Source organism: Gallinula chloropus (assembly GCF_964237585.1).
Source record: "Gallinula chloropus genome assembly, chromosome: 5".
NCBI lineage: Eukaryota > Metazoa > Chordata > Aves > Gruiformes > Rallidae > Gallinula > Gallinula chloropus.
Window position 1 is genome coordinate 67,396,816 of NC_140090.1, and position 23,551 is coordinate 67,420,366.

Below are 23,551 nucleotides of genomic sequence, written 5' to 3' on the forward strand. Positions count from 1 at the left end.
GTGGTCCCTGGGGACCCTGGCCGGGTGCAAGGCAGGGGTAAGGTCTCCATCCCTGGACAGCATCCCTGGACTGGGGAGGCAGGGAGTGTCCTGCAGCACGTGGCCGGTGCCTGTCACTGTTGTCCCCCAGCCTCCTTGCCCATAGGAAGCTGATTTATGTCCAGGCCAGCCCGTGCTGACCTCCTGCTTTGGCTCCAGCATTATAACTAATGGCAGGTCAGCAATGCTACAGCGAAAGTGAAGTGGCTGGTGGGGGGACAGGGAGGGGGGTGCCGGGCAGGAGGGTGCTGCCAAAGCTCTGAAGGCAATGACACAGCTACCCAGACCCAGGGGCAGCAGGGGCTGGAGCAGACGTAGCTCCCACCCTGTCCCATTTCACCCTGTCCCTGTCCCCTCTTTTGAGGGATCCCCCTGATCATGCTTTACTCCTATTTTACTCACAGGGGACCCTGGATCAACAGCATCAAGCCTGGAGGGGTAGCCCCTTGTTGTGAGGAAGCTGAGGCACCACGGGTTGATGGTTTCATGAGCAGTAACAGCAGAGCCAGGGAGGGGACCAGGTCCCTGAGCCCAGTCCCTGCCCAGGACTCACTGGGGTGAGAGACCATGAGGATCTGGCACAGGTACAGCACAGTGTGATGCAGCAGTCAGTGGCCTGAAGTGTTCTCCTTGGTATGTTGCTCCCACCTCCTGCTTGACCCATGAGCTCTGGGTTGCAGAAATCTCCTGTGGGGGTTACCCTCCTCCTGCCTTCTCTGTGGGAAATGTGTGTCTACAGGCCCCAGACCCCCCACCCCAGTGCACACAGGTCTTGTGTCACCCACCCCCCTACTCTCTGTGTGTTTCTGCAGCAAGCCCTGTTTGTTTTCCCAGCTGGACTCGATAAACAGTCCAGTGAACAGCCAGGCTATGGGAGCTGAGCCTTGGGGACACTATATCAGCTGCCATCCCAGTCCCTGCCTGCAGCAACTGCTGAGCTAGGACCTCAGCACGGCTGTAAACCTTGATGTTTGTGTACCCACCGAGCAGCTGCTTCCTGTCCCTGGATGATGCCAGCCTGACCTGCCAGCCTAGGTGATCTGAGTGGGTTGAGGGAAGCCCTTGAGGATGCTCTAAAAAACACTGGCCCCACTCCTGGCTGCACATTGAGAGCTCCCCACTGTCTGGAGGTAAGAGAGAAGGTTTTAAGAAATGATGAGCACAAGGGCAAGGCTTCTGACTCCTGAAGCTCTGCGGGAGTGTTTGCAGTGGTTCCCTTGCTGTTCTGTCCTGGGGCAGGACCCGACTGTCCCCCAGGGCTGGCACTGCCATGGCTTTTCCCAGGCAGTGGAGGGGAAACTGGGAACAAACCCTCCATTGCATGGAGGGCTCCCTCCCACCCCCAGGCTGTGCTGCAGGAGCTCACTGCTTGCCCATTCTCCTGATTTGGCTTCATTGTGCCAGGAGAAGCTTTCTCTACAGTGTGTTTCCCATGTAGCATGTGCTGGTTTGGCTGAAGACTCACCCACAGGGTGGCACGTGTGATCCCAGCACAGCACAGGGTCTCTGGGGTGAAAACTGCATCCCCATGAGACGCCTGCTCAAGCCTCTCCCCTAACATCACCCCCAGACAGGGCTGGGGCCAGGATTGTTTTGCAAAGTTCGTGCTGCCATTGAGTGGAGGTTGACTCCACTGCTCTCACCCGGATTTCAGGTCGATTCTGTATGTGTGGAGCAGACATGGCAGCACCGTGCCCTGGCTTTCTGCTGGGGGAGGATGAGAATGTGTCAAACCCTGTGGATCTGTGCAAGCCACTGGGATTTCCTCCCACAGAGCAATAGCTGCCGGCCTGTGGTGGGAAGGGCTCATTTTCAGCGGGCTGTACTGCCAAGGGCTGGGGGGTGCTGGCTGCCACCCCCTGGGCCTGACAGGCAGGGCTCTGCGAGCCTCTCCTGGCACTGCCTGGCCATCCCACAGACCCAATGCATGTGCCACAGTCCTGCCAGGTTTTCTGCTGCTGGTCCACCACTGTCCAGACTGACACTTGTTGTGCTTCCCAGCTGCTAACACACATTTCTGCTCCCTGTCTCTTGTCCAAGGAGTGCTAACTTTGCAAGGCTGGGGTGAAAGCTCACGTTCTTGCCAGCACCCCTCCTCAAGGTGTTTGTCATGTCCTTCACATGACCCAGCAAGGTCATTTTGCAACATCAGGAGGGTGATGATATATATTTTACCATGTTTTTCTCAGGGCTAAGCCAGATTCAGGCAACAGCAGCTTGTGGCTCGTACCGCCCTTGGGCAGTGGCCACGGCCACGTGCAGCACACAGGCCTCAGCCTGAAGCTCAGCCCTTGGCTTGAACCTGCTGCAGAAGCAGAACCTGAAGCCTTCCCAGCCAGCTCTGGGCAAAGGTGGTTGGTTTGTTTGCAGTCATTCCCATGGCCTCTGTGCTGGTTTTGGCCTCTGGCTTCAGGAGAGCGGGTTAAATCTGTGCTGCTAGGGAGCACCAGAGGCTGAGCTCCATTCAGGGGGAGCTGTTGGCAAACACTGCTCAGCTCTCACTCCGAATGGGACTAAAATTAGGTCTGGGATGTAGAAGCTGATGATAGGTGTGCCCAGCTCCAGATTAGCAGCTCTTCCTGCAGAGCTGGAATGCTCCCACTGGAAACAGTTCCCCTTTGGGATCAGTTTCTCTCCAGTAATATTTCAAGTTTGTCAAACAACCTTTTAAGGCCTGGACAGTGTGGAAGGAGCATGGGGAGCTGTAAATAAGTGGGAGCTTAAAAAAGGCTCCTTGAAATGATCAATAAATCCCCTAGGACAGAGTAGGGATCACTCCAGTATCCCTTCAGAAGAAACTCATCTCTGCACTGCCAAGTGCTTTCAAAGCATGGCCAGAGCGGGACAATGCTGCGTCCAGGCAGGGAGCAGCCTGCATCCCAGCCTCCTTCTCCATCACCCCCAACAGTGATGGCCCCAGCAGGTTCCTGTGCCATGGGCTCCCTGTGCCTTGCTGTGTCCTGCCTGGAGATGTGAGGATGCACTCAGCAAAGCAGAAGAAGTGGAGGGTCTGAGCATAAGGTAAAAGTCGCACACACAGGATGCGGACGTAAGCTGCAGCAGGACACGGCTGCTCCGAGCTGTCCTGGGCTGCAGGGGCTGCAACCCCTGGGCATTACCCATGCTGAGCCTGGTGAGGGCTGGGGGCTGCCTGAACCTTCCCTCACATGGTGGATGGCAAATCCCCACCAGTGTGGCATCTCACCATGTCCGCAAGGTGCCAGGAGGGGTGGATCCAGCCACGCGCAGGGACCCCTGCTGCTCTCTGGGCACCTGGACAGAAGGTGCCATTGGGGGATCTACAGCCCCCTGAGACACCCCACAAGTGTGTCCACATCTGTGGATGCTCTTCAGGTCTCCAAGGAGAAAACAGGGAATGAGTCGCCTCTTGCACATCACCTTCCCTTGCACCCCACTGGAGACACCAAAGGGGGCCGAAGATTTGGGGTGTGCAGAGAGGGAGGGACACCAGACCTATCTTCTTGCAGGGGTGCTGGGAGGGGGTGAGGGGCCTGCAGGCAGCTGGGTGGGTGTGGGGGCACCTGGCTGCGGCAGGTGGGTGGCAGCAGGGTGGTGGGGGGATCTGTCAGGCAAAGCCCCTGTGTCTGCAGACCCCCTGGGGCTGTGGGATGCTCATCCTCACTGTGCACCCCACATCAAGTGCCTTTGCCTCAGTGGGTGCTGGATGTGTCCCTCTCCCACCCTTGCAGTTGGCTGGGGCCACGTCCTTGTGACTAAGGGGACAGCATCAGTGTGCTCAGTGGGTACAGACAGCTGTGTCCCCAGGGGCCTCTGATGTCCCCTGCAGCTGCCTTCCCCCACCCCTGTCCCAAAGCAAGTTGCTGCCTCTCATGAGCATTCCAAGGACTCCTCATACCCTGTTTGGTCCCAGCAATGTCCACTCCTCTCTGTCCCCACGGGAGCCGGTGGCTGGTGTCAGCATCCCTGCTCTGCAGCGGCTGAGCCTCCTCCCAGGGTGATGCCGTCCCGGCCCCGCTCCGCACACAGCGCTCCCCCTCCCTCCCTCCCGCCCCACATGCTGCAGCAGATGGTGGAGGTGACATTTGTCTGTGAATGACGCGCTTGATGGTGGCCGTGTGCTCCCCTCCTCCCTTCGCCCCGGATGGAGGAGCCTTGAGCCCACCCGGCAGAGCAAAGATGGGCAGGCACAGGCCGGGGGGGCGTCCCCCCGAGTCCCCACCTCTACCCCAAGTTCCCCCCTCAGACATCTGCACCTCTCGTCCGCCTGCACCCCGACCAAAACCCCTCTCCCGAGAGGCCGGGGTACCAGGGCGGCACCATTCCCGAGTGCCCATCACCTCAGGGGGGGCTGAAGGGCGGGGTGGGGGGGAAGGGCTGGGTGGGGGCCGGGCACGGGGGGGCGGGGGGGGACTCCTGTTCGTTCTCCGTTTTCTGCCTTAATTAGAACCCGGAGAGACCAGGCGAAATCGCATTAGCGCGGGGCCCCGGTGCGCTGAGCCATCCATCTTTTTTTATTACAGCGTAATGGGGCTGCTCGCGAGGCGCCGTGCGATTTGTCACAGGCCTCGTTCCCTGATAACGGGCATTTGTCATCACTTTCTTCCCGTGTTAATGTCATCATCGGCGAGCTGACAGGCAGACCCGTTGAGGGAGCGCTGGCGACAGACCACATCCGTCAACCTAATATTTCCATGGCTGTGGGGATCAGCCGGGCTGCGAACACACATTAAAGTGCTTATGAGGGGAGGGGGGGGAGGAGGAAAGGAGGGGGGGGAGGGGGGAAAGCCGTTGTCATTAATTAAAATGTTAGTGCGGGCGTGTGCGCGGGTGGCGCGGGGACGGGGCGGGGGTTGGGGGACGGGGGGGGGACGGGCTGCGGCGCGGGGGGCTGCGGGGCGGCGCGGGCGCGGCGCGGTGGCCTTTTAACGGAGCGCGCATCAGCTCCTGAAACCCATTTAAAGGATATTTGGGGCTGGGGAATCGGCGGCGAGCGCGGTGGAAAGGTCATTGTTAATAAGGGGGAGCGCGCGGGGAGGGCTCGGGCGCGGCCAGCGGAGGACGGGGGAGGGGGTCACCCCCCCCCGCCCTCCCCCCTTCCCCTCCCTCCCTGCGCTCGGCGGGGGGAATTGCCCCAGGGGGTGTGTTTGAGCCACTCGTGTCACGAAGTGAGCGGTCTCAGCCCCGCGTGGCAGCAGGATGGGGGTGTCGGAAGGTGACCTTGCAGCCCTGTCATGGGGTGGGCTGGGGGGAAGTTGTGGTGGAAGAGGGGTGAGTGTCCCCCACTGCAGGCTGGGAACGTGGGCATCTGAAGAGGGAGCAAAGCCACTGCGAGGGGTGGGAGAATTTGGAGGGCCGAAAGCATGACCATCCACATAAGCAGCCAGCACAGAAACTTGCCCCAGCCACTGGGGCCAGCTCAGCAGTGAAGGGGCTCAAGTCCTCAGCCTGTAATATGTGGCTGTTGCCATGTAAACAGGTGATGGGGAGGAGTGTGGGCAGTGCGGGGTGTGGGGCACCCTGTGTTTTTGTGGTGGGGAGTCTTGTTTTGGGGAGTGCTGTTGTGGGACTCTTGTGATCATACAGAATAGGAGGTTTGGGTGTTTTCTTGGCTTTTTTGTCATTTGTTTTTCTCTTAAATTAGCTTTTGGGGTATTTGGGAGGGGCTTGGGGCAGCCAGCTCTGCCCACCCCCCTCCCAGGATGTCCTGACACAACCCCAATTTCCATGGCAAAAAAATGTGACTCCAGGAGCACTGACACATCCTTGGGGGAGTCCAGAAACGGGGTCCAAAATGCTTCTTCCTCTGCCCAAATCCAACCACAGCCCCCCTGGGAGAATTCCCTGACCTTGACCTGTGACCGGGGATGGTGCAAGGGGCAGGGAGCAGGCAGCCCTGGGCACCACTCAGAAAGGGGGGACATGAAGTTTGAAAATGTGTCATTGCTCAGAGCCTTCACCCCCTACACCTCCCATGCCAGGGGTGGGCAGGGACAGGCTGTGAAGGGGACACGTGTCCCATGTCCCTGGGAGGTGCCAGCTCCACCAGCAATGCTCGTGGTGCTTGGTTTCATTGCTCTTCTTTTAAACTCCTTTTCCAGCCTTCCTTGTTCCAGGCACAGTCTGTGTTGGGGAGAGGCAGGTTTGGGTGGCAGTGTGTGTGTATGTGGCTTTTTTAGAGCCTTGGGCCCTTTATGTGTGGACATGTGGACATGGACACACACACACACACACACAGACACACACACACACACACACACACGTGTGCACACCCTCTGAGTCCCTTCTATTAGCACACCGTCCTGGTTTCAGCAGGGACAGAGTTTGTTTTCTTCCCAGCAGCAGGTCTGGTGCTGCAGTTTGGCTTTGGGGTGTGAGTACTGCCGATAGCACACTGATGCTTTCGCTGCTGCTGCTCAGCAGTGCTTACACTGAGTCAAGGGCTTTCTGGCTTCTCAAGCCCCCCCAGAGAGAAAGCTGGGGGTGGGGCACGAGGACCTGGGGAGAGGCCACATCCAGGACAGCTGACCCAAACTGGCTGAAGGGTTATTCCAAACTGTATGATGTCATGTTCAGTGCACTGCCATGGAGCTGGGGGAGTTGGCTGGGCAGAGGGTCACTGCTTGGGGACAGGCTGGGCATCGGTCAGTGGGCAGTGAGCAATTGCATTGTGCATCACCTGTATTATTATTATTACTATTATTATTATTATTAATTCCTTTTCTGTCCAATAAATGGTCTTTATCTCAAACCATGATTTTTTTCAACTCAGTTCTCTCCCCCACCCTGCTGTCAGGGAGGGATGAGTGGAGGGCAGGGTGGTGTTCAGCTGCCTGCTGGGTTAAGCCACATCATGCACCCAAATGTTTGGCTCACCCCCCTCCCCAGCCTCACCCCAGCACCTGGGGCTGTCGACCAGCTGGGGAGTTTCTGGGATGGGGAGAGCTGGGGGTGGGGAGCAGTTATCTCCAGGTGCTGATGGGGAAACCGAGGCACAGAGGAGGGTGACAGAGCCCTGGGACAGGCTGCCCAGGGAGGTGGTGGAGTCTCCATCTCTGGAGATATTCAAGACCCATCTGGACGCCTGTCTGAGTGATATGTCCTAGGGAGCTGCTTTGGCAGGGGGGTTGGACCCGATGATCTCTCGAGGTCCCTTCCAACCCCTATGATTCTATGATTCTGTGATTCTATGACTCACTGTCCTCATCCACGCTGTGGTCCCGGGTCAGCCCATCACTGACAGCATCCGAGAAGTCTGCTGACGTCAGGCAAAGGTGTCGGGGAAGTTTCCCCAGCCTGCCCGGCGGTGACCAGGCTCCCAGCCCCGTGACGTCCCGGGCCGGGTCCCCAGCCCTCCCGGCAGCAAACCCCACCGCCCACCCGTCCCTCGGCCCCAGCTCCCCACATAAATCACCGCCCTCCATTGGCCGAGGACCTTTTAAAAGGGATTTATTAGGGGCGCGGTAAGCGCGGGCAGCGCTCTGGTTTCATAAATCGAAAGGCAATAGCGCTCATCATTACCGGACTGTTCGGGGGGTGGCGCGGGAGCCTCCCCGCTCCCCCCGTCCCCGCGGCCGCGCTGCCAGCCCCTCCCCAGCACCGCTGCCTCCGCCGCTCCCCTTCGCCTCCCGGTCTGTGGAGACCGCGAGCGTGGAAAATCCCCAGACAGGGAGTGTAAACGCTTGTTCTTTGTAAATGAAGAACATAATTAACATTAAATTAAGGTAATACAAATGAAGACAACACAGAGCCTGACAGGATGAGTGTTTGGGGAGGCAGTAGAGAGAAGTGATTCATATTTTTAATTTACTGTACAAATAGACTAGCAGGGCTGGGGGGAAAGGGCCAGCCGAGTGGAGTGGGGATTTTTTTTTTCTCCCTCTTTTTTTTTTTCCCACTGTTGTTTTGCTGTGCTTTAAGCACACAATGACTATTAAAGTCAACTGCCCATATAATAGGACATCTCCTACATGACTGCTCTCCGAGAGGCAGCTTGCTGTAGCAATAAATTCTGGGAGTGCCATCTGCTGGTACGCACCCTCCGACGGGCACCCGAGCCTCGGACACCCGGACCAGCCCCGGCACCCGCTGACGCTGCCGACAGCTGCTCGCAGGGAGCCTGGACACAGACCTGTCACCATTCATACAGGATTAGTGATTTTTTTTTCCTATGGGGTAACAAACACTTTTTCTTTTCCATTTTCCCCCTTTTTTCCCCCCCAAACACGCCCTGAAATCCTTCCACATCTTCTTTTTGTTTCTTTTTTTAAGAGGTTGAGGGGAGCTGGTTGATGCTGAGGAAATATGTTGGGCTTTTAAAAGCAACAAATCACTATTGTCCAACTCCAGCTTCAGCTGAGGGCCCATTACCCACACCACACTGAAACAATCACCCATTTTACGGTTTGGGTTGTTTTGGGGGGTTTTCCCTCCTCTGAAAAGGGCACTTTGACCAAAGTCTGTGTGTATGGCAGGCTTGGCTGGAGCTGGTTCTGCTCTTTAAGGGGATAAGAGCTGTAGCTCAGCCCAGGCAGACCCTGCTGTGTGTGACTTTCAGCCAGGGGTGAGCCACGTTCACTGCAGAGTGAGGGTGTGCATGGGGCTGAGGGACCTGGAGTGGGTACAGTGCCACCACTGGGTCCTCACCCACTGCCCTGGGGGACTTCTGCCACTGTTGTGCAAAGCAAAACCAAGAGAAGGTGTCAAGAAGACCCATTCCTGGCTGAAATCACCCTTCCCAGGCAAAAGATGCCCTGGGACCATGCCAAGAGCCTCTTGGTGCATCCCAAAACTGCTCATCAGGGGCCAGAGTGTTGTGGGGCGTGTTCCTGAGTTTGGGGATGCCACCTTTGCACCCTGGGTCACTTGTGTCCTGGCAGTGATTGCCACAAGCAGTGCCTGTGGGGCTGGAGCTGGCTGGACCAGTGATGGAGAAGGGCTGGTCCCAGCTTGTCACTCCATCAGTCATGATGTTCTCCTCCCCTGCCACTCGTTCCTCTCCCCTTCTGCATTCACCTCCCATACCACCCCCAGAGTGCCTGGGGCTGCTCCAGCCCATCACTTCAAGCTTTGCCAACCCCAACCCTCACCTGGGGGCACTGGGGAGGGCACAGGGGCTGGTGCAGGACAAACCCTGTATCCCAAGGGAAGAGGTTCCCCTCTCTTTTGCCCCCCATCCCTTCACTGAAGGCTTGTTCACACACCAGACTGTGACTGAGGGGGCCGTGGAATACCCCATTGTGGGCAGTGGGAGATGACAGGGTCTCATCCTGCAGTCTCAGACCCTCTGTAAGCATCAGTGTTGAGCTCTGGTGGGGGCTGAGCTGCCCATCAACACGTGTCTGCAGCCTGGGCCTGGGAACTCATTGAGCTATTTGGGCTGCTCCCTGTGAGGTGCTGTGCCAGCTGTACCACATTCTTGCCACCGTGCAGCTCCCTGGCCTGGTTCCCCCCACTCCCAAGGAGAAACCAGAGGGACAATGACAGAGCTGTGCTGGCTCCTCTGCCAGCTTCATCTTCCTTTGAATGACCCCCAAAACATCTCATATATGTCCCAGGCCCAGGCTGCAGACACAGGGGCTATTATACAAGCTGACCACCCCTGGGGAAATGCCCCCAGTGTCCAGCATCCTCCTCCCATGGGTGCTGCACTGGAAGAATGGCTAATGAAAGCATGCATGGCCCCACCAGGACCTAAAGGGACACTGGGCCAGCCTGGGGTTCAGTTCTCCAGTGCAGCACCTCGGGTTGCTTTGGGATCCCCAAGGCCAGGCTGTGAGGCTGCAGTGAGCACTGGGTACCACTGAGCAGCAAGCCACCTGACAGAGTTGCTCAGCCCTGGAGCCCCTGCAGGGACCAAGCCTGTACCCACCTCTGCAGGGCAGAGGGGTGCTGCTCCAGCTCCCCTTTCTCCATGTGGAAGAAGGCAGGAGGAGGGTTTTCACCCTGCTTGGAGCACACAAGAATCACACCCCACTCACAACTGGTCCCTGGTGGAGCCTCTGCAGTCAGGTGAGAGTTTTGGGGCAGGGGGCGGGGGGTGGGGGGTGTGAAGGCACCCCTCTTGAGGTGACTGGGACATTTTGCTGTTAGGGCACCTCGTGGAACCAGTGCAGGAAGGTTTCAGCCTCAGAGGCTTAGTTGGTCCCCATCAGTGGCAGGACCCATCCTCAGGAGCTCATCTCTGCTGGAGCCGTGGGGAACCACAGTCACTGGTAGGGTGTTGTCCAGCCATGGCATGGGGACACTTGCTGCTTCACCAGCCACCAGTGCTTGCACAGGGACAACAGGCTGTGTCCAGCAGGTTTTTCATCAGCTTCCCAGTCAGGCTGTGACCATCCAGCCTGCACCAGGTACACTCCAAGAGAGCTGCCCTGTAGGATCTGGAAATATCCAGTGATGGGCCATCACCATTTCTTTGAGGAACCCATGTCAAAATGTCTGGAGAGTTCGTTCTCATTCCAGTTTGCCTGGGATGAGCTCCAGCCTTCCACCTGTGTACCTCAGCACTTAAACTCTCCCACCTTTTAGGACATCAGGAGAAGGCACTCATTACATTCAGAGAAAAATCACCTTCATCCTCTGTTTCTGCAAATTTGAAGAGTTATCAGGAGCATTTCCAGACATCAAAGCCATTTCTCAGCCTCTTTACATCTTCTCCAATCTCTCAAGGTCAATTTGGACACTGCTAGAGGGTACAACCCTACCCTCACTAAGGAGAACCAGTGCTTTTGGAGGGTTGACTCCAGAGACATGCTTTGGATATGGGGAAGGAGCTTGGGGCCCACCCAGCCACACCCTTCCCAAGAAGCCTACAGTGGAGTGGTTGGGAATGTCTTTCTTGGCAGGCCAAGCAGAGAAGCCCAAATCCTGCTTTTGCAAGGGTGCCAGGCCTGGGATGGGGCAGGGGGGATGCAGCTTGGGCTGATAGCCCCAGAGATCCTGCCCCAGCACCCTAAAGAAAAAGCTAGTGTCCCATGGGCATGGCTTTTCCTCACTCCTGCCCTTCCAGGTCCCAACAGAAGGATAGCCTCACCATGGTCCCCAAGAGCAAACACACCCAAAAGGCAGCACAGGATTTTGCCAGCACCCTCCAGTCCCTAGGAAAAGGGCAATTCTGGCTCTGGAGGTGTCTGAAGCCCTGGCAGAGGTGGGTCTGGGCCTCACGTTTCCCAGGTCTGCCCCATCTCACCAGCCAGCACAGAGCAGTCCTTGGCCATAAGGCAACACTCAGGCTCCTCCTCGGCCTTGCAAGGACCCCCGAATTGGGGAGCTGCTCCCAGGGGGGGGCATTGCCTCCCGTGTGGAGAGCAGGGGGCATCTTCCAAGCTATCCTGCACGCTGGGTGGGAGAGATAAATAAATACCAGAATAAATAAATACAAGTGGCAAAGAGGCCTGAAATGATGCTGTCGTTTGCTGGGAATGAGAGACACAAGTGTAATTTAGGTTTTGATATTATGAAACTCTCGCTGCTCTAAAACAGCAGGGCACTCAGTGCCTCATTAATAAAGGATAAACTTGGAGTCTATTTACAATGCACTTTTTGGGGTTATTTACACTCCATTATACATATGTAATGCTGCACATATTTACCGCTCCGCGCCGCTGCCGCGAGCAGCCGCGTCGGGAGGGAGACGGGGTGGGGAGCGCCTGGCGCTGTGGAGCCCTGACCCCCGCTCTGACTGACGGCCCTTAAACAGCTCCAGCAGCAGGAGAGCCCCGAGCCAGCTGCGGAGGGTGGAAGGGCTGAGACCAGGCACTGGGGAAACCAGTATGGCCCAGTCCCTGTCCTCATGCGCCCAGCACCCACCCGGCCCCAGGGAGCACCCCGAGGCTTTGCCAGGTGATGAGGAAAAGGGGAGCCCCCTGCACAGGTTGGAGTCCAGCACACCAGCTGGTGGCCACGAGCACCAAACATGAAAGCTGTGGGGCCACCATGGAGTGGGGAGCTGACACAGGAGGGCTGAATGTTCTGCAACCAAGTAAATCATGTCTGTGTTGGCACAAGGGGACTTGGCCTTGCAGCCCTCTCCACTGTCCAGCTTATGCCTCTTCCCAGAGCAGATTACTGTAGATGCTCTGCAAATGGAAGCTCTCCAAGGGTCTGCTGGCCTGGAAGCCCCCAGCCCCATGGTGTTCATGGAAGCTGCTGTGAGCGTCATGCGCCATGTGCATCCCATGCCCAGGAAACAGGGTATCCCCCACTGCAGGGTCCAGGGCAGAGACATGGGAGAGGCTGTGCTTGGAGAGCACCACAAGGTCACAGGAATTCATTGGGTGCAGCAAGGGGATGTGGGCGCACCCGGGCCCCCTTTGTCCTCAGCACAGTTTGGGAGGGTGCAGGGGTCCCACTGGAGCTCTCCCTGCAGGGACAGCATGCAGTGAGAGACTATGGGGTGACTCTGACCTTCCCAGCCAGGCACAGCAGGGAGGGACACAAGCCCCCCATTCCATCCTGCTGCTCCCCACTGCCTCCCAGCGCTGGGGAAGCACCCACCTGTGCCAGCACACCCTCTCTTGCTGCCATCCCAGGTCACACTTGCCAGACACCAGGTCTGGAGGCAACACTCTTTATTAAACACCTTGTGTGAGCAGCTCTTGGCAAGTCCATGTGTCTGAGAGTGATGTGGAACCCCTTCCCTCAGGAGGTCCCCTGTCTCTGGGAAGGCATCTCTTCCAGCACAGGGTGATGTGCAGCGCTCAATGCAGCCTTGGCACATCGTCAGAGCCCGTCTTGGCCACAGGCTGTGATGTGCTCAGATGTCCTGGGAGACACAGAGACAACTGAGTCTGGACAAACTGGCCCTCACTCCCCCCCCCACCCAGCCCCAAGCCTCCTCTACCACCCCCATCCCCCACAGCCCACCCAGGGTGGGGATCCCACAGTGGGAAGCAGGTCAGGTGAGGCTGGAGCCCAAGCCCTCCAGGGAGCTGCTCTCCAGGGCCCCGTAGCCTTTCAGCTTCATCATCCCGATGAGCTGGGCTGGAATGGAGAAGAAGGAGCGGCGGGTGGCAAAGATGTGGCTGATCTCCATGAAGGTTTTGTTCTTGGTCTCAGGGATGATGAGGTAGACGTACAAGGCCACCAGCAGACAGATGCCACAGAAAACCAGGTAGCAAAAGGCACCAGTTGACATCTGGGGACAAGAAGACAGCAGGGTTGGGCAGAGAGCCAGGTGCCCCAAAACTGGGCATGGCATGAGGCAGGATCCCCCCCCATCACCCTTTCCTGGGCTGGCTGAGGCCGGCATCGAGCTGAGCCAGGAGCACGGGCATCCCTGAGGTTAAGCTTGGCTTGGCTAAGCTTGTCCTGGGAGGGCAGCAGTGCCATGTCCACCCCCTCCTTCTCTCCCAGCCCCTCTGGACCAGTACCTGCAAGAAGGGGAAGATGAAGCCGATGGTGAAGTTGCAGATCCAGTTGAGGGACCCCCCCACGATGTAGGCGGCTGGGCGGTGCGACTGTGTGAAGAGTTCAGCTGTCATCAGGAAGGGGACACCGGCTGTGGAGGGAGGGGACAGACAGGGGTGTGTGGGACAAGGCTGCCTCAGGCACCCCCAGGGTCAACCTGTCCTGCCTGTCTCAGCCCTGGAGCCCAGCAGGACCCACAGGCAAAAGTAACTTGATGGAAAGTTTCAGACTGAATCCAAGTCAAGGTGGAAGAGCTCAGCTGGCTCCTCACTGCAATAACCTGCTTGTATGCTGACACATGAAATCTCACATCGGTCACAGCCACAGAGAAATGTGTTCCTAGAGCCCCCCATAATGCCCTTCCCAGCCTCCCTTTGGTTTAGAAAATTTCCTTCCACTGAGCAGCTAAAGGCTTGGACACCATGGCTGATTTGGACAAGAGAGAACCGACTCCATTTCCAAGCATCAGCATCCCCCCAGGACACAGAAATGCCATTTCCCAACTGGCTTTTCCCAAGGTGTACTGTGAAAAACCCCAGGCTGACTGAAGGGATTGCCCAGGCCAACTTGGCTGCTAAAAACTGGACAAGGGTTGTAGCTCCTTTTCCTGGAAGTAACTCTTTCCCCCCTACTGTATGTCACCCCTGAGCCCCAGCACTGTCCCTTTGCTGGAGGGCAGGATCCGAGGGTCAGCACATATCTCAGGACACAAGGGGGTCTGGCAGGGCACTGCGTGTGACATGGTGACATGGCTGGGGTCCCACTGCCTGGGACAGGGCTGACTGGGGACCTCTTTATAAAAGATGCTCCAGTGGAAAAGACAAACCCTAAAAAAGTGCCAGTAAGTGAAGGAGCAGTAGAGCCCCTGACGGACTCTTACTCACAGCTCGCCCAGAATAGAGATATATATTTTTTTGTTTTAAAACTCCTATTCATCATTGTTTGTGAACAATGAGCCATTAAAATCCTAATTAAAGATGTAATTACAGTGAATAAAGTCTGGGCTGAGGATGAATTATAGATCTGTTAACAGCTCTGCTAATACATCAACTGGGTAAACCAGTCCAGGTTTCGCTCCTTGCTGTTTGAGCCAGCTCTGGCACCCATGCTCGCTCCGGGGCAGGAGGACACTCACCAGCTGCACTGTGACAGCAGCAGGAGACACCTCCAGAGGTCTAGGGAAGGCTACCAGGGCTTTGTCCCTGCTTGGCCCATGAGCAGGGATGAGGTGGAAGGTGTCCCAGCGACATATGGGGCTGCAAGGGCTTGTAGTGGGGTCTTGCTCATGGAGTGCAGCATGACAAAGCACAGCCTGTCCACAAGGTCCTGCCACCTGCCTGCAGACTCTGCTGGTCCTGCTCTCTGGGCCCCATTGCTGCCACATCGCCCCCCATGCCCACCAGCTCAGACATACCTGGTCCCATGCAGAAGCCAGCAATGATGCCTACCACACAGGCGACGCCAACGTAGCGCATCCAGGGCAGGGTGGTCTGCAAAGGGACACAGGGCTGGGGGATGCTGCCAGGGCAGTGACCCCAAGCTTCATCCCCAGCGTCCCTAGGATGGGGCTTCATGCCTGCCTGGCAGCGGCCCTTGGGGATGGAGGGCGTGCAGGACACATGGGGGAGAGGCAGCCAAGCCATTTGCGGTTTGGGACAGAGCTGGTGAGGGTTGACTGCAGCACAGCTCAGACACTCGTGACTCTGAGATGTCCCCAGAGGTGCAGGAGCATCCCCTGGGAGCAGGCAGCAGAGGAAGGGCTCTGCAGACCTCTCCACCTCCCCCGACATTTCACAGTCGCCTCCCTGGGGACAACTAATTCCACAGAAAAGCTGCCAGAACCGGCAGGGGTTTCTCACATGGATTCACGTGCTCTTTTTTGTTTGTCTTTGCTTCGAATTTTGCTCCCCTTTAACTCTGAAGGGAAAGCATTGCTTGGAAGAGCCAGATCACCTCATTTCCATGCACAGTGTCCCCCCCGGGGTGAAATCCAACCCTTGCCACCCAGCCCTTGTTAAGGCACCCAGGGCTTCACCCATGGGGGGTGGCAGTGGCCAGACCCTACCTGCAGCAGCAGGGAGACGGTGATGCCAGCAGAGCAGATGCCCATGGCACAGAAGCCGGTGATGATGAGGGGCCGCCGGCCCAGCTTCTCGATGGTGAAGCACTGCCGAGGGAGAGCAGAGCTGGATGGGGTGGTGGGGAGCTCCCCACCAGGATGGGGGCACCCCCCCCGAAACCCAGATCCGGCTGAAGGTGGCAGGATGCTCTCAGCGGCATCTGGGGACTGGGAGCAGCTTCAGCTCAGAGCTCCAGGCTTGGTGCTGGGGCACAGGAAGAGCCATGCCACCCAGGGTGGGCATGGCCTGGGTGGCAGCAGGGTCCCGCAGAGCCCTGTGAGGGTGCGGGGTCGGGGCTGTGCGGGGTGGCCCCACGGCCGCATTGACACGGGCAGCGAGCGGGGGTGCAGGGCTGGGCACGGGGTGTTGGTGGGGCAGGGTGCGGGCCGGCAGTGCAGCAGCCGCTGGAGCCGGCAGCGTATTGACAGCAGAACAAATGCCTGTAATTTTATAACCAATCTCGGCTCATCCGTCGGGGGCCATTTGCGGGGCTGCTCCCGAGCAGGGCGGCTGCAGGCTGGGCAGCTGCCGGGGGGGCTGGGGCAGCCCCACGGCCAGGGCAGGGGAGAAGGGAACACCCTTCAGAGGGGCAGGAGGGTGACTGGGGGGGCTCCACACTGGCGCGGGTTGAGCTATGGGGATTGGGGAGCAGCCCCCCACTCAGCCCCCGTTTTCCGGGAGCAGCCACCCCTCCATCCATCTCTCTAATTGTCAGGGAGCGGATTTAGTGCCGGGTGGCTGGGGCTGGCCCCGGGTGACACTCGCAGATGGGACGAGGGACATAAATCTGCCTGGCCCTGTGCTAACTCTCCAGCTAAATGAGGCCTGGCTGGGGGGGCCGGGGCTGCTAGCCCGGGGCCAGGACGGTGCTTGGTTGGGGGGGGCAGCTGGGGACATGTGGCTCTGCTAACAGAGTGACAATGAAATCAGGAGCCAGAAGGAGCCGCTTAGCCTCCTCCATCACCTCCAAACTGCTTCTTGCCTGGCATCTCCTCACGACCTCCCCGCTTCCTCTTACCCAAAAATTCTCCCATACCTCCCAGATGTGACCCCAAAAATTGAGCCCATCCTATCTGCCCACTTCTTTTCCCCGCCAAACCCTCTACCCTCTAGAAAATGGGCTGTGGCCCAGGCAGCATTTGGGGTCCCCACTTGATGGGGTGGGGAGCTGGCAACAAGGCTCTGGCACTGAGGGGCTGTGTCCATCTGTCTGTTCATCACTCACCCCAATCAGCCCAGCGACAACTTCAATGGCGCCAGTGCCCACGGTGGTGTAGGGGATCTGGGAATCAGGGATCCCGGCGTTCTCAAAGATGGTGTTGGTATAAAACCAGATCTGCCGAGGAGGGGACTTAGCGTGAGCCAGGGAGACAGACCCACGGGACACCCGATGAAATGAGTTTCCAGGTCTCAGCTCAGTCTTTGGAGAGCCAGGTCCTGGGGTGAGGACTGCTCAGGGCTTACGGCATCGATCCCTGAGAGCTGCATCCCAGCGTTCACCACCACCACCGAGAGGGTTTGCCAGCGGACAGAGCGGTCCTGCAGCAGCCTCCAGACAGAGACCATCTCCACAGAGGAGAGTGATCGCTGCTCCTCCTTCATCTCCTCAATCACATCCTGCACATCAGGTGTCCCCAGGAACCGGCGCAGCGCTGTGGGGAGAGCAGGTGTTACGGGAATGTGTCTGCTCATAGATATGGCACAGGGTAGGGACCCTGTCTCGGCCACCCTGGGGGACCTCCCTGGCCCATGGGGCTGAGCATCCATAGCAACCAAGGAGAGGCCTCACATCATGGTGATGGGCACCTTGGAAATGCCACGGCACAGCTGGGTGGGACAGAAGAACTGAATGATAAGGACTATGGTGAGCTGTGCGGTCTGGGTGTGGAAGGATGCTACAAGGTTGCCCCTTGGTGTATCTCTTTCTCTTGGGACACATGGAACCAGCAACCAGCATCTCCCAGACCCTCTCTCCCCCAGGACACCCCCTCACCCTTGGTGGCCCCACAGACGTCGTTCTTCTCTATCAGTAGGTACCGTGGGCTCTCGGGGAAGCAGTGCAGCAGCAGGAGCTGGAGGGAGGCTGGAATGACCACCACTGACAGGAAAAGGGGCCAGAACCTGTCCTGAGAGGAGTCAAAGCAGGACGTGTCACAGGGAGGGCAGAGCAGGGTGCAGCGCACGTGGGCTGGGGTGTTGAGCTCACCTTACCCAGCAGCTCCGGGAGGCCCAGGACCTGCGCGAAGAAAACTCCCAGGCAGATGAAGATGCTGGGCATGAGGCCCAGGAAACCCCGCAGGTTCTTGGGGGCGATTTCTCCCAGGTAGAGGGGCACCACGCTGAGACAGATACCTGGGGTGGGAGAGGCAGCAGGGAGAAGGGTGCCTAGCCAGACCCTCAGTGCTTCTCCTCCCATGCCCAGCACCATCCGCAGTGCACACTCCATGACCAGGGAGGCGGCACTGCCAGTCCCATGGAGACCCCACTGCCTGTGACTCCTATGGTCACAGGCAATATGACGTCTGCTCCAGCCCCCTGCAAATGGGCTGTAGGAGATTGAGCTGTGAGGAAGGGACCATGCAGAGCTCCACAGCCCAGGCAGCACCTACCTGAGTGGAGCCCTGTGATGGAGCGGCCGATGATCACCATCTCAGGGGATCCCAGCTCCCGGCTGAAGCCCATGAAGCTGCCGGCCAGGATGACGAAGAGAGCGCTGCGGCTCAGTGTGCCATTCCTAGCAGGGTACAAGCAGCAGGGCAGCTCCTCTGGCCCCATCCCATCCCTCAAACCCCCTGTCCCATGCCACCCCCTTACCTGCCGTACCGCTCCACCAGCACCCCGACCAGCAAGGAGCCCACCAGCCCACCCAGGGCGAAGATGGAAACAGTCAGGGAGTAGAGGAGAGTCAAGGGACCAGGGGCCAGCCCATGCCCGTACCGCTGGGACCATGTGGCATTGTAGAAGGCCTTTATGTGCTGTGGGGCAGAGACACACATGGGCACCAGATGCATTGGGAGAAAAGGGAAGACAGTTGGAGAAAGGCTCCTTAGGGAAAATGCAGTGGGTTTAACAGTGATGCAGGACAGGATGTGACTGGGGATGACCAGGATGCGTGGTCTGGTTGCTCAGTGAGCCTCAGCACCAGAGGGGTTTAAGGACAGCTCAATGATGCCTCAGGCAGAGATGAAGCTGGAGCAAAGAGGTTGTGGGCAGCTTTCTTCAGCCCCTATTTTCCAAGGGGTACCAGTCTGGGGATAGTACACGAACACAGGTTCCCATGCCCCTGCCATGGTGTCTCTCTCCCCAGACTGCTCTCTGTGGGTGGGAAATGCCAGCATTTTGATGTGGGGCTGCTAAATAGTGGCCCCTCCCAGGAGAGACGCACAACCCTTCCCCTGCTCCCAGAGAGGCTGCCCATCCCTTACCACCGCCGGCGAGTTCACCACTGCCAGGTTGTAGCCATAGAGCATGGAGGAGCCAAAGGACACCAGGAGGGTGACTGACAGCAGGGGGAAGGTGAGGTGCTGGGAAAGAGAAGGAGGGATGAGCACAGAGCCGGGGACCAAGGTCACATGTGACATGAGCCCCTTTTCTAGTAGGGATGTTCCTGGCCCAGAGCAAAGCCCTCAATGTGACAGAGCACTGTGCTGAGCACGGCTTCATGCCACTGCCCAGCACCCATCCCAGCCAGTCCAGCTTCCCCGTGGCTGGTATCATGCCTGGGGCATGAGGCTTTGCTCCAGTAGTGTCCCAGCTCAGGCTGCTTGTTCCAGCCTCCTATCCCTGGCACCTCTGCCCAGGAACTGGGAGTGGGCAGCAGGTGAGAGAGGGAGAGACAAATGTCCCCTCCCGTAGAAGGGGGCACCCAAATGGCACTGCTGTGAGCTGCCCCAGGCATACCTGCCTGTCTGGGGGGGCCCAGTGCCAATGAAAGGTGCACCTACCTCCTAAACCCTCACCCCTAGCCCTCTGTCACCTGCTCGGGCTGCAGTAGGATCTCTCTGGGGGATACCTGCAGCCCTGACCCAGCCCGGGGGCGTTCAGACCAGCCCACCCCGGGATCCGGGTGCCCATCCACCCACGAGGCGGTCAGGGCTCTCCCCAGCCGCAGAGGCACCCCCGTGTGCAGCACCCGGCCTGTGTCCCCGGAGCTGGAAGGGCTGGCAGGGTGAGGCGGCATCCCCTGGGAGCAGCCCCGCATCCCAGGACCCAGAGCCCGCCCCCCCCCCGCAACCCCCCTCCCAGCACAGTAGCCGGATCCGCAGCACCCAGCAGCTCCCGGCTCACGCACCGCAAATCCCCGCTAATCCCATCAGGAATCCCGAGCCGGGAAAGGACGGGACTGTCAGCCCAGGGGCTGGGGGTGGGACGGGACACCGTAGGGCAGACAGAGAGGGAAGATAGGGCAACCCCCCCCCAAGCCCACAAGGAGCTCACCCCAGTGATGTCCCGGCTGGGCTGCGGGGTCCCTTTCCCGACCGTCGGGGCGAGGCTGCAGCCGGAGCAGGGGGGAGGAGGCAGCCCCGGTCCAGCGGCCTGGCTCGTCTCTCCCATTTTTGGATGGAAGAAGGAGGGGGAGATGGAAGGCAAGGCAAGGCAAGGCAGGCAGCCTGGGTGCCCCCGGGGCTCATTGGAGGCGCCTGAGCGGCTGGAGGAGGAGTCCGGGGGCCTCTCCGCCTTGCCGAGGGCAGGGGCAAGGGCAGGCCGGCTTCTCCGGGCTCCCCGGCCCGCTGAGGGGTGATGGCCACGCCTGGGGACTGCGGGACCACCGATGTGATGCTCTGCCACTGTTGAGAGCCCCGGACTGTCCCCTTCAAACGGGAGTGGCCTTGGGGACCGTAAGCCGGGCAGCATCCCTGTGTCACCCCCGAGGCTGGGGGCAAAGGGGCAGCCTCGCATCGTGCAACACCCCCGTGACCCCCTCCCCCTCTGTCCCCCCCGGCGCCTCTCGCACCCTGTAAAACCTGGGGACAGATGTACCCCATCCTCTGCAACTCGGGTTAGGGTACGGCCATGGCTGAGGGCAGCTGCCTTCCCCAGGCACGGAGGGGTGCAGCCCCCAGCCCCAGAGAGGAGAGACTCGCTCACAACAGCTCAGAGGAATCCAATTTTGCTGCGGCCAGGAGCTGCCTCCCCTGCTGCTAATGAAGTGCCTTTAATTAGCAGCCTAATAGCAAGCTCTTAATTTGCCGAACAGCCAGTTGAAAGGATGGGGACCCCACTAAGCCACGGCTGGCAACGGCTCGAAGGGCTTAAAAGGGACAGGGCCTGCCTGGCTGGGCCCACCTTGGGGGGTCCTGCGGGAGCTGGGACAGAGGGGCAGCACTGGGAGAGCCCCGTGGGCAGGGACACCTCTGGGCCTGCTGTGCCCAACCTGAATTGGGCTGTGTCGGGTGAGGGAGAGCTGGGGTTCCTCATCCTCCCACACAGGATGCTCCAGCTCCTGTCTCCTCCCTCCACATGAAAGCACTGTGCCCTCTCCCCCAGCCACAAGCCCGCCCCAGCCTGCTGGCCTTCAGCTTTTCCCAAGGCAGGCACCTGCTCAAGAGCTCCTGTGTCTTGCCCGGGCTCAGTTTCTCCATGTGTCTATTGAGGCATCTCCTTTACCTTTATGTTGGTATGCTGGGTGGCTGCAGAGACCTCAGTTGCAGAGTCATGGCAGAAAAGAGACCTGCAAGGAGCCATGGTACCCCAGGAGAGGGACCCATGTCATTCCCAGAGCAGCAGGTTGAAGATCCATGTATTGGACATGCCCATGGTTGAGATGACCCATCCAGAGGAGGACATGCAGCCTGTGGGCACCAGCCATGCCCAAAGGACTCACTGTGCTGCAGGCAGCCCTAAACACCCCCAGGGACTCAGCCCAAACCCTGTACTAAGCCAGGGCAAAGCAGCAAACTCAGGACAGGACAATAAACCAGTCCATGCTGTGTCCCACCACCATGCTCCCACTCTGGTCATATGGGTACATGGCTCATCTCTGAGATGAGGAGGGTTAAACGTGCCCACTCCAGTGGTCTCTGCCACAGGGAGAGGGGGAAACAGAAGTAGCCATCTCTCCCCCATCCTAAGCCATCCTAGCAAGTACCCATCTAAACTCCATCCTGGGGCTTCCCAGCCCTTTTGCACAGCAGCTTTTACCTGTCCCCAAGCCCAGTGCTCACCTCTGCAGCCACAGCCCCCTCCCACCACACAGCCTGATGCTGGGCACCGAGCAGGGACACCCTCAGGTCACCGCTCCCAAGCCAGAGGGGAGCTGCTGCCTCGATTTAGGGGGTACATCCATGTTACTGCCACCAGTTCCCAGCAGCGCTGTGGTGCTGGGAGCAGAGGTTTAGCAGTAACCGTGCAGGTGAGACACATGTGCTGGGGGTGGAAGGGGAAGGAGGAAGGGGAGGGAAGCCTGGGGTGCCAATTAGGGGTCACCAGGGAGCTGGGTTAATTGGAGACACTCCTGTGACCTGACCTGGTGACTGTGGCATATGAAGACAGAAACGAGTGTAAGCGAGAAACACCCACTGCTCTGTGCTCATCTCTGCAATTTACAGGCATCCCAGTTCCTCCTGTCACCACGTGAGGACTCCCTCCCGGGCTAAAACACTCCCCTTGGCTGGGAAAGTGGCTGTGAACCACAAACCACCCCCACCACCTGACTCCCAGGAGCTCCCATCTCACTCTTGCCTTGGTTCCCAGATGAAGCCCTGAGGCTGTTCCATCCGGATGCTCCATACAGTGGGATGCTCACATGTCTCCTCTTCTCTCCTCCAGGCACACACAGTGCCTGAGGCACAAAAAGAAACCCAGGAGGACACTGAGAGGCAGAGCAGCAAGAGCCAGCCCCAGCACCATCCTGCACAGAGCGATGGCGTTTGCCAAAACCGTGAGGATGGAGATGCTGTTGGGAACCCTGTGCTCTCCTGAGCTGACAGTGTGGTGCTGTGCAGTGTCCCAGCTGCCCATGGCGTGGGCAGAGGCAGGATCCATCCTGCCCCGAGGAGCTTGTGTGGAGGGGAAGGACAGAGCCAGGCCAGGCGCAGCGGCAGAGCCCCTGGTGCCTCCTGCCCCCCTGCCCAGCTCCTCAGGGCCAGGCACTGGCAGCCTTGAGCCAGACGTGCAGGACTCCACACCAAAGACATGAGCACTTGAAAAAATATGGTATGAGGATTTCTGCAGACTGGGGAATGTGGCAGCAGGGAAGACCCACTGGAAGAGTCCATCATCCCCTTTTCCAAGATGAAAAGGAAATCTCTCAGAGACCACACGGTGTTCAGTGCTGCCTCTTGGTGTCTGCCCAGCACCACCTAGTCTGTACCAGACAAATGTGCACAGGGAAGCAGCAAGTGGCTCAAACATCAGTGAAAGACACGTTGTTTAGCAGCCACTGGCCCTTCTCCTGCGCTGGAGGAGAGGGAACTCTGCAGCACAGGCACAGCCAGAGCTGCTCGCAGACACCTCCGCAGCTTGAAAGGTCAGAGCAGTTTGCTGGCGCTGCCCTTTCCGAGTTGACACTGCAGACATGGAGATGGCCTGGCAGCCCCCCTCCCCCTTGGAGGAGAAGCCTTCCTTGGTCTGCCTGCACAAAGACCAGCAAGGTGCTCTGGGCACAGGACGGGGCGTTTTGGGGACATCAGCTGCATGATGTTAACCAGGGGCTCGGGTTTCTGCAGACCATGGAGGCCTCCAGAAGTAATGTCCCTAGTGAGAGCACTGCTCGGGCTGCTGTCTCCTCCTTGTTGCACCTCAGAGCCAACCTGACTCCATTCTCTGGCTGTGGGAAGGCTGTTTACCTGTACAGGTCAGACCTTTTCAAGCCTGGGATTTGCTGGTCATATTCCTTATCCAACTTCAGTGGTACCTGACAGATCATCCCCACAGCTCAGCAACCACTCTGCTGGTTTGGAGATTCCCAGCTTTTCCTCCCAGCCAGGTGAGTGTGGTGTCAGTGAAGCATTTCAGAGACAAAACTCAGGGTGGGAAGACACCACTGATGAGAAACAGAGTAT

The 23,551-nt window shown here is 58.7% G+C and overlaps 1 protein-coding gene across 1 annotated transcript; it reads right to left on the reverse strand.

Annotated features, from left to right (window-relative positions):
- Positions 1 to 12,916: 12,916 nt before the first annotated feature.
- LOC311192210 (solute carrier family 2, facilitated glucose transporter member 5-like) lies at positions 12,917 to 19,728 on the reverse strand (the record flags this gene model as incomplete). Its single annotated transcript, XM_084264634.1, has 12 exons — positions 12,917 to 13,156; positions 13,392 to 13,519; positions 14,843 to 14,918; positions 15,494 to 15,595; positions 16,774 to 16,884; positions 17,013 to 17,200; positions 17,542 to 17,674; positions 17,755 to 17,900; positions 18,158 to 18,282; positions 18,363 to 18,523; positions 18,974 to 19,072; positions 19,561 to 19,728. 12 exons carry the CDS (start codon positions 19,726 to 19,728, stop codon positions 12,917 to 12,919), a joined length of 1,677 nt encoding a protein of 558 aa, XP_084120760.1.
- Positions 19,729 to 23,551: the final 3,823 nt, after the last annotated feature.